This window comes from Carassius gibelio, chromosome B22 (assembly GCF_023724105.1).
Source record: "Carassius gibelio isolate Cgi1373 ecotype wild population from Czech Republic chromosome B22, carGib1.2-hapl.c, whole genome shotgun sequence".
In the NCBI taxonomy this organism is placed as follows: Eukaryota; Metazoa; Chordata; class Actinopteri; order Cypriniformes; family Cyprinidae; genus Carassius; species Carassius gibelio.
In genome coordinates, this window is record NC_068417.1 from 38,184,351 (window position 1) to 38,201,076 (window position 16,726).

General features: G+C 35.7%; 2 protein-coding genes across 2 annotated transcripts; both read left to right on the plus strand.

The window, feature by feature from the left end:
- The first annotated feature begins 103 nt into the window (after positions 1-103).
- On the plus strand, positions 104-5,556 carry LOC127988054 (mucolipin-2-like). Its single transcript, XM_052590568.1, has 6 exons — positions 104-292; positions 1,627-1,728; positions 1,880-2,002; positions 2,381-2,587; positions 3,527-3,681; positions 4,744-5,556. Exons 1-6 carry the CDS (start codon positions 119-121, stop codon positions 4,778-4,780), a joined length of 798 nt encoding a protein of 265 aa, XP_052446528.1. The 5' UTR covers positions 104-118; the 3' UTR covers positions 4,781-5,556.
- Positions 5,557-6,471: 915 nt separating this feature from the next.
- LOC127988053 (lysophosphatidic acid receptor 3) lies at positions 6,472-14,816 on the plus strand. The gene is made up of 3 exons (XM_052590567.1): positions 6,472-7,055; positions 7,756-8,513; positions 13,547-14,816. The coding sequence occupies exons 2-3, from the start codon at positions 7,772-7,774 to the stop codon at positions 13,876-13,878; spliced, it is 1,074 nt and encodes a 357-aa protein (XP_052446527.1). The 5' UTR covers positions 6,472-7,055; positions 7,756-7,771; the 3' UTR covers positions 13,879-14,816.
- The last annotated feature ends 1,910 nt before the right edge of the window (positions 14,817-16,726 follow it).

A 16,726-nucleotide genomic window follows, 5' to 3' on the forward strand; every position in this document is an offset into this window, starting at 1 on the left:
CCTGCACTCAATCCTGTCAATATTTTATAAATAATTGTATAATCTACATCAGTTATTTTTGGTGTTCTGTCACAGTGACTCAGTGTGAATCATTTTGTGGGCTGTCAGTGTTTCCTCCATGTGTCACTTCCTCTCTCTGCAGCGGTTTTCTAGCTTCTGTCTTGAGAATTACAACCAGAAAGTGTGTGAAGATGATCAGAGGGAGTTCCTGAATGGCTGGTACATCTTGGTGATCATCAGCGATGTTTTGGCCATCATTGGATCAATACTCAAAATGGAAATACAGGCTAAGGTGCCTTCTTTTTATGAGAACATTTTTGCTGATGCATTAGATATTCACACAATCTGACAAACTGCAGAGGAAATTGTAGTTCCCTAAATTAAAAAAAAAATGCTGATTGTAACATGTTATTAGTTGATGTCTATGAGAGAAATCCCTCCAACTCATAAGAAATTGATAGATATATATATATATATATATATATATATATATATATATATATATATATATATATATATATATATATATATATTATACTATTATTATATATTTTTATAGTTTTTTGTAATTCCCCATATAATGGTGTCTCTCATTATATACATATTTTATTTAATTCAACATATTATATTAATAGCTTATGCTAAACACTTTATTAATTTTTATATACATTTAAATTTTGTTTATTGTTTAAAATAATTTATTTTGAAGTATTGTGGAGGGAAAATATACTTAATTTTCATGAATTTGTTTTGAATGTGAAATATTAGTATTAGAAATTGGCATTAGAAAAATATAATTCATTCATTTATATTATTGGTCATTAACATTTTTTTTTTTTTGAGAGAAATTGTGCTTAAGTTTAACATTAGCATTAACATTAGCATTTTTAATACATTCTTTAATTTATGTATAATCGAAAGCACTTAATTAGAGGGAAAATGTGCTTCATTTTAATTAAAATAATCAGATTTGACATTCTTAAGATAGTTGGAAACAAACGTTTTATACATTTAAATATTTATATTGTTAGGTATGCATTTATTTATTTTATTAGTGTTTTTATTTTGATCTTTTAGCTTTTTTTGATAAGGTAATCTAAATTTGGAGGGAGGATTTGCTCAATTGTGTAGCTTCTAAAGTTAGTTGGAAACAAACGTTATGTATTTGTATTTAATACGTTTGTGTTTTTGTTTTCTTTAGTTAAATTATTTACTTTTTAGTAAGGTCATCTAAATTTGGCGGGAAAATCAAAATGCACTTCATTGTCAAGAAAACAATGTTATCGGAGTTTATAAAGTTAGTTGGAAACATAGAAATGATCAACATAAATAGTTTATTGTCATGTATTGATTATATTAGTTTTCATTTTATTATTATTATTTTATATTTAGTTTCTAAAGTTCATAGTTGGTGTTCTTTTATACAGCTGCACAGATTCTGCAGGTTTTCATGACGTTATGTAACTCTCTTACAGACACGCACTCTTTAGACTTTGGGCCCGTGCCTGTAGGGCTATTTAAGGCACGGCAATTAAACAGGTTTATGTAATGTTTACCTTACACTCGCATGGAAGAACAAGTTTGGCCTGCATTCAAATCACTAATAAAGTTCGTTTCTCCTCCCAGAGCTTGACTAACTACGACGTCTGCAGCATCTTCCTGGGCACGTCGACTCTGATGGTCTGGGTGGGCGTCATTAGATACCTGGGATACTTCGAAAAATACAATGCAAGTCAAAATGCACAAACTCACATGAATGTAAATGTATAGCAAGGTGATGCACATGTGTTTTACTGACCACTAGTCACATAACAGTATTGACTTCTTAAAGACTAAACATTTGTTATATGCTCTAAAAAATCTTTTTATGACAACGCAGGTGCTTATCCTCACTATGGGAGCAGCTTTACCAAAAGTCTTGCGCTTCTGCTGCTGCGCAGGAATGATCTACCTGGGCTACACCTTCTGTGGATGGATTGTCCTGGGACCCTACCACGAGAAGGTGAATAAAGCAAACCAACAAACCCACTGGCTAAATGTTTGTGGTTTGTATTTTATACTAGTGAAATATGTATGTACTGTGACATACTTCCTTGTTTTAATTCGGTAGTTTTTCTTTTGTACAGTAGATGGCAGTGTATGTTGACTTATACTTTTAAGAAGCCATCTATTGACCAAACAGAATAGAATACAGCATTACAGAATAGAATACAATAATATAACTTTTTATCTATCTATTTATTCTGTATACATATATGCACAGACACATAATTATATAAAGTGTTGTTATGAATACATGATGTGTTTTGATTCTGCCAGCTGTCAGTATTTCACAGTGGTCTCATGCACACTTTCTGCACGTGTTTTCTCTGTGGGTCAGTTCGAAGGTCTGAGTCGTGTGGCAGAGTGCCTCTTCTCGCTAGTCAACGGGGACGACATGTTCCCCACGTTTGCAGAGTTTGAGCAAAAGAACACAATGGTGTGGCTGTTTAGCCGAGCTTATCTCTACTCGTTCATCTCGCTCTTCATCTACATGGTGCTCAGTCTCTTCATCGCCCTCATCACAGACGCTTACGAGACCATCAAGGTAATATCAGCTTAACCGACTGTGACTAGTTTCTAGTATTTCTGCATGGTTTAGTGGTTAGCACACGTTCCAACACATTGGACTGCAATGCTTACATGGATGCGAGTTTGAACCGGATTGCAAACATTTCCGACTCTTGTTATCCCCCTTCAACCTATTATATTCTAGCCCCCTTCCACTATCCCATGAGAAAAAAAAAAAAACTGGCAAAAAGAGCAATCGTAATATAATTAATGCATTTAATAAATATTGAATTTAGGGTTTGAAGGAAGAGGCCCTATTAATTATATAATAATGGATCAAATGAATGTCTTTATTCTCTTAACAGATTAGTTCACTTGAAAATGAAATATATTATCTGTAAAGATTTTTTTTTTTTTTTTGGGGGGGGGGGTGTTTTTTGTTTGGGGTTTTTTAGTTTAATTTTGTTCCTTTTTTTTGTTTTTGATTTTTGCTTTCGTTTTTTTTCTTTTGTTATTTGTATTTTTTGTGGGTGTTAGTTTTTGTTTTGGTTTTTATTAGTTTAGTTTTGTTCTGCTTATTTGTGTATATATATATATATATATATATTTATTTATTTATTTTTTTTGCTTTTTTGGGGGTGTTTTTTTTTGTTTTGTTTTTTGTTTTCAGTTTTTTTTGCTTTTGATTTATTTATTTTTTATGGGAGTTTGTTTTTTGTTTGGGTTTTTAGTTATGTTTTATTCTGTTTGGATTTTGTTTTGCTTTTGTTTTTTCTTTTTTTTGTATTAAACTGCAAAGTATTAACATAAAATTAATACAAATCACGTCATGACAACATCAGTGTGGTTAATTGATGACGTAATTTTATAACTTTCCTTGCAGGTTGAACAAAATTCAACAAATAAAAAGCTGCACTGTACTTACTATACTGTACTTGTTTTTAGCACTTCTTATCAACTTCTCCTTTTTGTCTAGGGTTACCAAACGACAGGCTTCCCCATGACAGAGCTCCAGCGGTTTATGACGGGGCAGAAGGAGGGTTTCCCCCTCCAGGGGCAGGAGGTGGTCGGCACAGAGTGTGGTGAAGCCGAGACCATCCACCCTTCAGTTATGCTGTGTTGCTGCAAAAGGTACAGTATATAATCACAGACATCAGCTGCAGGGCAGCAGTGTTTCCTCCAGAGCTGAGGTCAGCCCACTATGGCATGAGAAATGGAATTAGTGGTGGGACAGAAAGACAGACACACCCAGCAAAGTGCTGATTACAGAGAAATGTTCTCTGTGGGAAAAAAAAAAAAATTGAGGAGGCTTCCCCTTGCCTTGCAGGAACGATAAACAAACGAGAGTTTAGAAATGAAATACTTGCCCCTGTAATGATGCCCATTATTGTTCTGAGCTGCTTCTTGTTTTCCTCTGGGGAATATTGCCAGAGCTTTTTGTCTTGTAACTTTCTAACTGTTATGGGTTGCAATGCGAGAAAACGTGAAACTGAACTCCAAATGGAGGACTCATTGTTTGCTTGAGTGTCAGATGCGATGTAAAGCCTGGCCATAACTTGATAATGAGTCTAAATATCAGTGTAAGAGCCACTTATGCTGCCATGGGTTTCAGCATGGATAGTACAGTACTTTAGGATTAAATCGGGTTTTACCAGAATCTTCCATCATCTCTTCAGATTAGATCAACTGGTGTTCCTGCTCAACAAGTGGACCAGAATTAAATCTATCTGTCTGTCTGTCTGTCTGTCTGTCTGTCTATCTATCTAAAAAAAACTGCATTTATATTATCAAAAGTATAAACGCCTGGGGTAAAAACCTTAATAATGTAACACATTGTTACAATTTTAAATTTTTTCTATCTCAATATATTTTAAATGTCATTTATTTTTGCATTTTTGGAACCACTTGTTTCCTTGATAAAAAGACTTGCGGAGGCGGTTCAACTGAGGGAATTTACCTAATTAGCAACGAAACTAACCTGCAAAGTTTTCAGGACTCGAAAATTGGGTTTATTTAGGAAACTTTAGTTTCACTTCCTTTGGAAATCTGCACCGAAAACCCATCAGAACTCAAAATTGTGTTGTAAGTTGCTTCAGAGACAACGGGAACCGTTTCAAAGACTGGTTTCAGATCGTCCGTGCACAAATATATGAAATGCCAACTCAATATGCCTAATTTGTGCTCTTTCTGCAGTGTTCCCAAAGACGACACCATCATTCTCATCAGCTGACCGTTGCGACCGATTCGATGTTGAATCTACTGAAAACTGCAATGGATTTGCAGCTCAATAAGGGAAAGATTATGTGAACATGTTTACCGCTCCATGTACATGCTTCATGTACTACACAGGAAGAACGATCTTCCTTTGAATGTGCCAATTTCATTAGGATCCGGTAAGACCTGCATTAGCAAACGGATAAAAACCAAATCATATCTGCCAAAGTGCACTACAATGCAATTAAGAGCAAAATTATTAATCATTTTGTGGGTCAAATGGCAACCGCAGATGACCTTGGATGCATTTTGATGTGCAACTGTAAAATTATCCCTGTTTAATGTTGGATAGTAGAGGAAATATATTTTATGATATTATTTATGTGGATTGTCTGCTCGTGTTTCACATTAGAGAGTTGCTTCAAGTTACACATTTCCGCTGGTTTTCATATCAGCACTTTGGCATGTTACCTCAAAAGGTGTTTAGACGTATTTGAAAGATAACGTCTTTTAATATTGTGCTTAAAGTATGTAAGGAATGACTAATGCAACACCAGAGTTCTAAGAATGCATTGCTCACTCCGCTGAGGCAACTTTTGTCTTGTTGGAGATGATCATACTTTGATGTGAATCACTCCTCATTATCATCATCATCCCACAATTAACAGGGAAGGCAGACAAGTTCCTACGTGACTTGCTTAGTAAGCAAATGCTCACCGGGAGAAAGACCTTGGGTGCGGGAATGGAAGATATTAAAGTATAATAAAAGTATTTTGTATGTTCAATTTACAAGAGGCTCCTTGTGTGTGCTTTTCTTTTTTGGGTCGCTTTATTCAAAGCAGTAAAATTCATGCTAAAATGCACTAGAATCTTGGTGACATGTTTTTTTGGGGGTTGTTAAAAGATTGAGTTTTGCATAAGGTGGTTTCTAGACCTCAAAAACCAATAAAATCAGAAGTGCTTGGTATTTAGAATGACGGCTTCACTTCTTGTTTCTATAAGAAATGAAACTCAGTCCTGAAATCTGTGATTTACTTGGTCTACCTGAACCAACGTTGATTTACTCCTATTTTATGGTTCTAATTAAACTTTTTTTTTTCCAGAACATCAAAGATTTCATATCTTTACAAGCACAGTGAAGGCAGAGCAGTAGGTACCAAAATAACAAATCTTTTTATGAATATAATTTGTACTGAAAACAAAACAATAGAAGCCATTACAGAATTTCTAATGGTTTCCATTACAAAACCATTACAAACCATCAGCAGTTAATCATTACCAAATGGTTTCCATTACGTAGTGTGTTTTGGTCATATTCCATTAGGATTTATTGGTTTGTATAGGTTTCCAATACAAATTCTGTAATGGTTTCTATTATTTATGTGTGTGTTTTTTCCAGTAGTACCCACAAGGAGCATTACAGTTTTCCAAAGTAACCACTAAGTTTATTGGAGTCAAAATGGTTCATACTGGTGTCCAGTAGATACTACCAAAAGTTTCCAAAGGTGTTCTAATGGTCCTTAATGGTATCCAATATTCAATACATGCCACCAGTAGAAAAAAGCAAATTACCAATAGAGACCATCAGGGTCCATTACAGTGTCCATTAAAACCAACAGAATTCCCATTAGAACCATTAAAAATTCTGTAATGGTTTCTATTGTTTTTTTTGTTTGTTTTTGTTTTTTTTTTTGTTTTCAGCAGGGAAGTATCTCCTATATTGGTTATACGTCAATGCATTTGACAATGCATATTTTCTTTATTGACTGTTTATAAATAGTAAATGTTCAACAATAAGTCCAAGAAGGTAGACTAGGGTTAAATCTCAGTTGTATTATTGATCGAAATCTCCATATTTGTTAATATTCAATGTTGTGGATCCTCCCTTACCTCAAACACCTGAGTAAAATTGCGTAACTCTACGAAATAGACGCTGACAAAGAAGCCACTCATAAACACGTCATTATCTACTTGACTTGAAGTGTTGTTCTTTAAACACGTTTATTACCTGAGTTCTTCGGCTCGTGGTGAGATCAAATGCAAATTTGGCTTGATTTCCTTTTCATAACGTGAAAAGTCGTTTTATGTCATTTTTAATGAACGATTGAAAGGTGACCACGCCCTCAATGACTATCCCTCACGCTCTCCTCCCTAAAACTCTCGAGCTCACACTTCTTCAGATAACCAGTCAGTCAGAGTTGCCTCGTGTTTGTGGTGTCAAGCCGGATTCGCGCGATTCTTTGGACCACTAATGGAGAGAGAACTGAGAAACTGACGAGTCTGTGACTGTGGTAAGAGAGCTTTATATATCACTGCATCTTACTGTACGACTTTCGTACATTTTGATAAAGTTTTTAAGTGGATAATATCGTCTACACTTGATTTGACTTGGGATTTGGATTGATTTGGTTCGTTAATGTTTGTTAAAGTATGTAAACTATCTGAAACAGCATTTAACGGCTCAGACTAAATTAGAGACTACACTGCAACTAACAAGGGAAGACTAAATGTGACTAAAATGGAAATGAGACAAACTATTAAAAATGTGAAAAACGTGAAAATGCTACAGTAGGCTACAAATTTTACATCTGAGCTAAAAATATTATCCTTTAAAACAAAATACATATCATTTTATTCTTAAACACTGAAAAAATGTTTAGGACTTAAAAAGCATAAACTATTTTACCTAAGTTTATAGTGTAATTATGGTAAAATATATATTTTGAATCCCTAAAGGGATTGTTTAAGCATTTATTTGCATTTTATTCAGTTCATAAGTCAGTCTATCCATTATTTTTTTATGTTCACTTGAGTGTTTATGTTGCATTCTTTGTTTAGTCTATTGCGTTTTCGTCATGCATGTTCCAATTGTGGCATTTCCAGATAAAAGATTTTCAGATAAATGACTCGTATGAAAAACAAACATGAAATAATTGAAGCTTTATAGTCCCAGACAATACACTTATGTGTTGTTTTTCTCTCCTATCATAGTGGTTTTTGTCTAAAGATGGCCAGGTCTAACGTTTGCCACCATGACCAGTTAATGGACTTTTTCTACAACAACAGCAACATAACCTCTGATGATTGGGAGCAAACGCAGCTCACCCTGGTTCAGGTCGTTGGATCCATCTGCTGTTGCTTCATCCTAGTGGCCAATGCCATGATTATTGCGGCGGTGGTGACAAACAGAAGGTTTCACTACCCCTTCTACTATCTCCTCGCCAACCTTGCCGCCTCAGACTTTCTCGCCGGGATCGCTTATGTGTATCTCATGTTCAAAACAGGGAAAATATCTCGCGATCTCTCCCTTCAAGCCTACTTCTTTCGGCAGGGTTTGCTGGACGTGAGTCTCTCCGCATCTCTGATAAACCTCCTGGTGATCGCCCTCGAGCGCTACATCTCCATCATGAACTGGAAGGTTCACAGTAACCTCAACAAACGTCGGGTGACCCTGTTGATTGTCCTGGTGTGGGGTATATCGATATTCTTGGGGGCCGTTCCGAGTTTGGGCTGGAACTGTATCTGCAGTCTGGACCTGTGCTCCAAACTGGCACCCATCTTTAGCCGGAGCTACCTGATCTTCTGGTCTGTGTCCAACCTATTGCTCTTCCTCATCATGGTGGCCGTTTACTTAAGGATTTACATCTATGTGATGAGAAAGACTGTTGTCATGAATGCGCACACTTCTGCAGCTATAAATCGAAAGAGGACGCCGGTCAAGCTCATCAAAACGGTGATGACCGTACTTGGTAAGTTCTGGAGATGTTCCCTTAGGTCTGGTCTTGCGAAATGTCTAGTTAACCCAAAAAGTTCCTTAGTAACACAAAGAAGATATTTTGAAAGTCATTAGAGTCAGGGTAGAGCCATATTTAATTTTTTGACAGGGAAAGAAAAGCAACGGAAGTATAGTGCTTTCAGTGGATTGTACTGTTGTTTAACACCGTACCAATTGTTCAGCTGATGAAACATGTTTCTGAGGGGAAAAATAACTTTCTGTATTCAAGATCTGCATAAAACAAATGATAAGTATGCGATCTAGGACCTTTATACATTGCGTGCCATTGTAAAGACTGTAGTCTGTACTCTCACAGCCTTATTTTAGCTGTAAATTCAACATAGTATCTAGCCTCATTAAGGGCTGTTGTGGTTTTGGACCCCTTTGGCTTTTTTTGTATGGACATAAATGTCATTCAGCAAATATATTCTGGGTTTCACAGAAGAACAGAATGCAATGGAAAACACTAGACCGAAATGGGGATCGGCCGATATCAAAGTTATTAATCTTTGTTAAAAAAAAAAATACTTAGATACTAAATTTAAGTTAATGTTAGCTCATTTTATAACACAGTGGCAACTTTCGCTTTTAACAACGTGTTATTAATTAAGTATCTTAAAACCTAAGATGAATGAATGTTCAGAATAATTTTTCATTGGCAGTTTATGTTGTCTAATGACTTATGTTAACTAATGAAGCCCTAATGTTAAGTGTGAATGAACAGTAAAGAATTAAAACATCTAGAGCATGATGTAGTCCAGATTAAAATGTAAAAAAAAAAGTGTTTGAAAATAAATCTTTTAAAGTCTTAATATTTAAGTATTTGGCGCTGTGATGAACATCAAAGCTAATACACAAATCTGAATGGCTATTTAAATTATTTAAATACAGAAAGTATAGCAGCTGCTTTATTTATGGGGTTTCCAGGTTAACGGTTGCATTTTCTGCAGTTTAGCACCATCTGCTGTCAGAGAGTGAATGTGCTTTCATTCAGCGCGTCTCTCACCTGTTCCCCCATGTGCTTCTCGTGCATGCTTGTTTACATCAGGGCGCACACACGTCTTTTTAATTGAAAAAAAAATAGATGGGAAAAGTATTCTTAAAATGCATTCCAAATTTGGAATAATTTGTAATTATATAATTATTCGCGGTATTTAGAAGTGCCTGCACTAACATATCGTGCATATTCATCATCGTGATATACTGCATTACCGAATACCGGCACATGTTTAGCCAAAATGGCCAAAAACAATTTTTTGGCAGTTTCAGACTTTCAGTTGCAGAAACTTTGGTGCATCACCCCAAACCAAAACTGAAACCGTGACATTCGATTCCAGCTTCTTTAAGGATGTAAACATGTCAGCTTCAGCAATATGTAAAATTTGTTCAAATGAAATATCGAAAGGCACCTTGTATCTGAAGACCTTTTCTACTACTGCTTTAGTTTATCACCAGAAAACACAAAACCCTGAAAAATTTGCCAAACTGCCCAAATTTAATTATCCGAACTAACTACATTTGGGTTGAGCAATTAATTACCGAATGTTCTTTCCTTTTTTTTTTTTTTTTTTCTCTTACTATAACAACACTAGATTACTATAATCAGCCTGACAAAATGGGAAGTGAATTCATTGCACAAATGAAGCAAATTTAACGACCCTGTGTATTCCAGTCTGTGATCTGTATCGGACTGTATCATCACTTCTCAGTCACTCAAAGTTCAATGGCAATTGCAATATATGTTGGTTTATAGTTTTCCCTCAAGCCTCCACAGCTCTAATGAGCTGTCCAAAGTCCACGCCTTTAGTCTGTAAGTATGATAAACACTGCCAGACTGCTGAATATGTTAATTGAGCTCACAACGGAGCCTTGTGGGGTCTCAAATGTTTCGTGCCAAACTTGTAACCCACTCTTGTGTGGGTGATATGGGACAGGGTTGGTAAATATTTCTTCAGATTTATTACAGACATGACAAATATTTAGACTGGAAGGATATGATCTCATATCCTGTTAACCATGGGCAGGCATCTACTACATACACATATATTTTGGGAAAAGGTAAACTTAAATGAGAAGATGAGACAAGAAACAAGAGTTAACACACAAGGGAATGCAAGAGTTAACAATGACACGCAAAACACGACACCTCCCACCCGTGCATTAGCTGATTGCTATCAGAAGCTCAAAGGTTGAATTTCTTTTGCTTTTTGTTTTTCTTTGTCTTTTATTATGAATTGTGCCGCTCACCATCACAAAAGCTGGTTTGAACTGGTCTGAGCAGGTCTTTTTGGAGAAATTGCATGTCGCCGAGAAGAAAAGCTGGTTTTTATACCAGTTTTTAGGAGTAACTGTTACTGCTTCAAGTTGCAGATAAGGCCAAAGTGGAGGAGTCGTCTGTTTCCTGCACAACAGGCTTCCTCCAGACCTGAGTCATTATCTTGCACAAGGGCGATCTTTACACTGCCTGTCATCTGAATCAAACCACCAGCACGAGTGGCCAGTGGCCTTGGAGAAAAAGTGAAGATCCACAGCCCAGTACTCCTCAGTTATTTCTTGAACGAACTGCAGATAAAAAAAGCAGACGCATGCTGCATTCTTTCTTTGTTGTCTTGTGGCATCTTTGGAGGTAAAGGTTACTTATCTGTTGCCCAACTATTCTTCTGATAAATACTTTGTTAAAAACAGACAAGAAACCTTCAGTGCAACAGTATCTGCTTTCTTTACTGTAAATATTAACTTGCATGTGCTTAAATGGTTATTTTCTGTGCAAGTACAAATAGATAAAAAATTACAAGCAGCTCTGCTCTATGCATGCATACATACAGCTGATGCACTTTTTGAGTGTCAAGCATTTTGTATGTAAAACTCCTTACAAAAAACAAATGCTGCCTTATAATATGACACAATCACAGCCAGCAATAAAATATGTGGTGTAATGTACTGTTATGAGAAGCAATTAAATTTCATAGAGGTCGGGCTGCCACAGTAGAAAAAAAGAAATGCAAAAAGAAATGCTAGTTAGTTCCCCAAAAAACTTTGCACTCACAAAACCATTGCTTTCCCAAGAAACTTTGCGTTCACTCAAGAAACCATTGCTTTCCCAAGAAACCATTGCTTTCCCAAGAAACTTTGCGTTCACTCAAGAAACCATTGCTTTCCCAAGAAACTTTGCGTTCACTCAAGAAACCATTGCTTTCCCAAGAAACTTTGCGTTCACTCAAGAAACCATTGCGTTTCCAAAGAAACTTTGCGTTCACTCACAAATCATTTGTTTCCCAAGAAACTCTGTTTGCTCGCAAAACCTTTGCATTTCCCAAGCAATTTTGCACTCGCTCACAAAACCTTTTCTTAAGAAACTTGGCTGTTGCTCTCAAAATTTCGTTCCCACAAGGAAATTTGTGTAAACTCATAAACACTTTACATTCCTCTGAGAAACTTTGTTAGATTGCACAATGCTCAACTTGGTTTAGGTTGGTTGGATTGGTTGTTCCTTGACAACAGATGTAGCTGATTCTTTTTTATTTGATTTAATTGTTTATGCCTGAATGCTGTTCCATCTGTAGCAGTGCTGCCACTATATGGGCTTCTGTTAAAATAGTTGTGGCCCCTTTGAGGCTCTGTTGCCCTGTGGTGCCCAACCCACTCACTGCTGCTGTTGGTTACGCCGTGTAATAAGTGCATGCAAAGGGCTCTTACAACACTGCACATCTGCAGAAAACATGGTGCTCTGTCCTTCTCCACAACCTCTTAATACGATTAAAGGGAAAGAGTGTTCACTTAAATGGCAAACTTACTAGAAACCACAGAGAAACTCCATTTGATGAGGTTTAGTCATAACCTCAGAACAGTATAAAGCATTTCTAGAGCCAAATAGACACATTTCTCACACCTCACAAAACACTTTTAAACAGCATGTGTCATGTTTTACAGTAAACTATCTGAACTTCCTTAAAACAAGTTACATTTGCTATAGAAAAACAAAATCAAATGTATTCATTATTTCTTAAGATTTTTATTATTTTACACTGTTAGAAATGACTGATTAAGAAAATGATTTTTAGTAGTGAAACGGGGTTTGTACGGCTCTTTCGGGAGAAGCTCCACCATCTGAAAACAACCATCTCTTTTTTTCAATTTAGTGCTTCTTAGTGTTTTCTAATCTTGAAAGACGTGCCAGGACATGTTCTTCACCTGACATCGCTCCTGTTTGTCCGAGCTTGTTTTGCGGTGCAGGCAGGATTTCATAGGAACTTGAAAGAATTCAGGGGAACTGTGACTAAAAGCAGCTTTACTGCTGTGAGTCACTCTATCAAGGCTTGAAAAGGGGTTTTTGAACATGTTGGGACAGAAATGCATTCTCTTAAGTGTGGTTAAAACAAACAAAAATCACTGCAGCATCTACAGCAGTTCGAAATGCAATATGTGTAAACGGTTAATCTTAGAGGTGCTTACTTTTTGTGAGATGAGACCCAAATTGTGGAACTTGTCACTGGAAACCAGTGGCAACTTTCCCTGTTTTCATTTCCTTTAAAGAAACCAATACAAAACAAACAAAAAATGTAGAAATATCAGCACCATGTTTCAGAACCTTGGTTAAACTGTCATTAATGTATAACATTATGTATATGTGCATATACTGTATATAAGTGCTGTCAAAATGAGTTTGTTAACACAGGTGATTAACTTTCCCAGTTTAAAAGCAATATTTAATGCAGGGCCACTCAAAACTGTCTCTTTTTATTTTATCGTTACTTTTTGACAAAAAATTTGTTTATTTAGTTTCATAACGTCATTAGAACCACATCAAACAGGAGTCTTTTCAGAAATGCCCTCAAATAAATGTAAAATATGGAAAGAATTAGTTGCTAATTTTTATTTTATGCCAATTTTTATTTTTGATATTTGTAAGTCCGAAAACATATCTGTAACATGTATGTGATATCTCCAACTATATATGGTTTTATCATATAAAAACCATTAAACCCAAATGTTTGTTCGTCTCTTCAGGGGCGTTCGTGATCTGTTGGACTCCCGGACTTGTGATTCTGCTTCTGGACGGACTTAAGTGCGAACAGTGCAACGTCCTGAAATTCAAACGCTGGCTGCTGCTCCTCGCCGTCCTCAACTCCGTCATGAACCCGGTCATCTACTCCTACAGGGACGAGGAAATGTGGACCACCATCAAGAACCTGATGCGGTGCGATCGTAGCGGGACGAGGCGGCAGAGGTCGTCCAAGGCCAACATTCAGCGCAGCTCTGGTCGGGAGACGACCAGTAGCCTGAAAGAGAACACCGCAGAGGACAGCAAGGTCTCCACACAGGAGATGCTGAAGTCTTGAAGGTTTTTGACTCGGTGAAGACCATTTTTATCACCCTGATGTGCCATCGCTCCTGAACTCTCCTGAGGTCCGCTCTCAGGGAGGAGAATTTTGAGCAGATCTTAAAAGGAGTTTGATGACAGTACAAAGCAATGCACTTCTATTAGTGATCGTCGCCTGCGTGCAGCATGTCTGAGCATGTGCACCACCCACCCACCGCACCACACCTCCCACAGCAATGCACTTGTAAAGTTTCACTTTACCTCATTAATTCAGCTTCTGACCATTTCTCAAGATCCGAGACATACTCCATTCGTATACTGTTTTGTCGTAAATCTGTGTAAATCTCTTAATAATTTTCTATGTATACTGTGTTGTTTAAAATGAGTCTTTTGACTTTAGAAAATCTGGATGTATATAGTTTGTAGATCATATGGAGATTTGATTTAGATATTAATGTAAGCATTTGAGAGATTTCATATGCATTTCATCGTCTTCAAGTGTGAGAATAGTTTTTAACGTAAACTGTCGAATATTAGATTTTAAATATTAGAATTATTATGCAGTACATGATTAAGTGGTCGGTAATGCCCATGTAAATACATATATGATAAAAGATTCCCATTATTCAATATTACACAATTCAAGTTATATAAAATGTAGCTTCTTTCATGTGAACTCGCTGTGAGGGGGAGAAAGAAAATGAAAAATTCTCTAAATATGAAAAATTAATTGGTCATGTTAACTGCAGTAACAATGTTAATGAGATTCTCTCTCTCTCTCGGTGTATACACGTGTGTGTGTGTGTGTGTGTGTATGTGTCTATATATATATAAAATGTTGTTCTTGAACTAAAATACAATGATGTTTAAGAAAAATGTAATGTTTTATTTTGTGTTGTATGATTATGGAAGTCTTTTTACACTTCAAAATAAAAAAGACAATTTTATTTATTCAAATTTGTGACTATTTCACCGAGCAGCGCGCTATCGTAACTAAAAATAACTATTAAAATATATTTTTTTTTTAAATACCCTCAAAAAATAATTAAACATTTAGGCTACAACGACCTAACATAAAGTATGGAACATTACAATAAAATGAAAGTGACTAGTGAGCAAAACATTTTAGGTTATGCAAAAGATATTTCAGTAATTCAACTCAAACTGTGAGACTCAAGTATTAAATAAATGAAATGCACACAGACTGAAGTAGTTTAAGTCTTTGGTTGTTTTAATTGTGATGAGTTTGGCTCACATTAAAAAAAAAAAAATTCTCTCAACAAATTCGAATACTTCATAAAACCAATAATCAGTTTTTTTTAGTGAATTCTTGGCCTTCTGGAAAGTATGTTAATATACTGTACATGTACTCAATACTTGGTAGTGTCTCCTTTTACTTTAATTACTCCCTCAATTCAGCATGGCATGGTAGCCCAAGTTTCTTTGACAGTGGCCTTCAGCTCATCTGCATTTTTTGGTTTCTTGTTTCTCATTTTCCTCTTGACAATATCCTATAGATTATCTCTGGGGTTCAGGTCTGGTGAGTTTTGCTGCTCTCATCTGAAAAAAGGACTTTGGACCACTGAGAAACAGTCCAGTTCTTCTTCTCCTTAGCCCAGGTAAGACACCTCAGGAGTGGCTTAACAAGAGGAATACAAATTCCTTGACACTTCTGTGTGTGGTGGCTCTTGATGCCTTGACCCCAGCCTCAGTGCATTCCTTGTGAAGTTCACTAAAATCCTTGAATCCATTTTGCTTGACAATCCTCATAGGGCTTGTCACCATAGTAAAAAAAATTGAGATGGTTAATTGGTGGGTTTTTGTTAAATGTGAGCCGCAATCGTCACAATTAAAAACCAAAGACTTAAACTACTTAAGTCTGTGCATTTACTTTATTTAATACATGAGTTTGAGTTGAATTACTGAAATAAATGAACTTTTCCACGGCATTGTAATTTATTGAGATGCACCTGTATACATATTATATTATAACATATAAAAATGAAACTAAATAAGAAACTAAAACTACCAGCAGGGAATGTAAATGTTTATTTATATATTTATATTCGTTCTCATTATGAATGGGCTTTCAAATCATTGATTCACATGATTCATTCAGAAACTAAACTCTGCTGTATTGCTTGGAGATGCACAATAGTGCTGCTGTGGCTTTTTAAGTAATATTTTCAAAATAGAAAATTTAACCAAAATAAATCGAATATAGCACAAAATTTACTTCTTATTTAATGAACCGTTTGTTGTATGCAATCACATTTGCACTCGTGTTCTTCATGACAAAAACTTGTGTGATATTGCTCTCATTGCTGGTGTGATATAATTTATCATACAATAAATATGAGACAAATATTTATACGGGGCATTTTTGCCCCAATATCTTGAATTTTAGGGCACTGCATTTATGGAGTTGTTGCCCTTCATCATATTTGTCAACAGTCAACTGTATGGACTGTAAGATAACATGTTAAACTGACAGCCCTAATAAAAACACAGACTTAACCCTAAATGAAAAATTTATGTTGCAATTAACTGTAAATATGTTTAAGTATTAAAATTGAAATAAAAATGAATATAAGCTATATATATATATATATATATATATATATATATATATATATACATATATATGTATGTGTGTGTGTGTGTGTGTGTGTGTAAACAATGCTGCTAAATGAAAAAAAAAGACTAAAACTTAGAATTAAAACTTAAACTAAACTCAAAATGAAAACTGAAAATAACAAAATTAAAATCAATTTTAACACTGGTTGAGGTTTCAGATTTCAAAATGTAACTTCTTCCTTTTTTCCTGAGGTGAGAAAATAAATAAAAACAACTTTACATAACATAGT

Bases quoted from the DNA above. Each gene is read 5' to 3' on its own strand.
- LOC127988054 (XM_052590568.1), top strand. From the start codon at position 119: ATGTGTCACTTCCTCTCTCTGCAGCGGTTTTCTAGCTTCTGTCTTGAG. The intron at 293-1,626 runs GTGCCTTCTTTT...TTCTCCTCCCAG, and splicing joins AAATGGAAATACAGGCTAAG to AGCTTGACTAACTACGACGT. The intron at 2,003-2,380 runs GTGAATAAAGCA...TCTGTGGGTCAG, and splicing joins TGGGACCCTACCACGAGAAG to TTCGAAGGTCTGAGTCGTGT.
- LOC127988053 (XM_052590567.1), top strand. From the start codon at position 7,772: ATGGCCAGGTCTAACGTTTGCCACCATGACCAGTTAATGGACTTTTTC. The intron at 8,514-13,546 runs GTAAGTTCTGGA...TCGTCTCTTCAG, and splicing joins AACGGTGATGACCGTACTTG to GGGCGTTCGTGATCTGTTGG.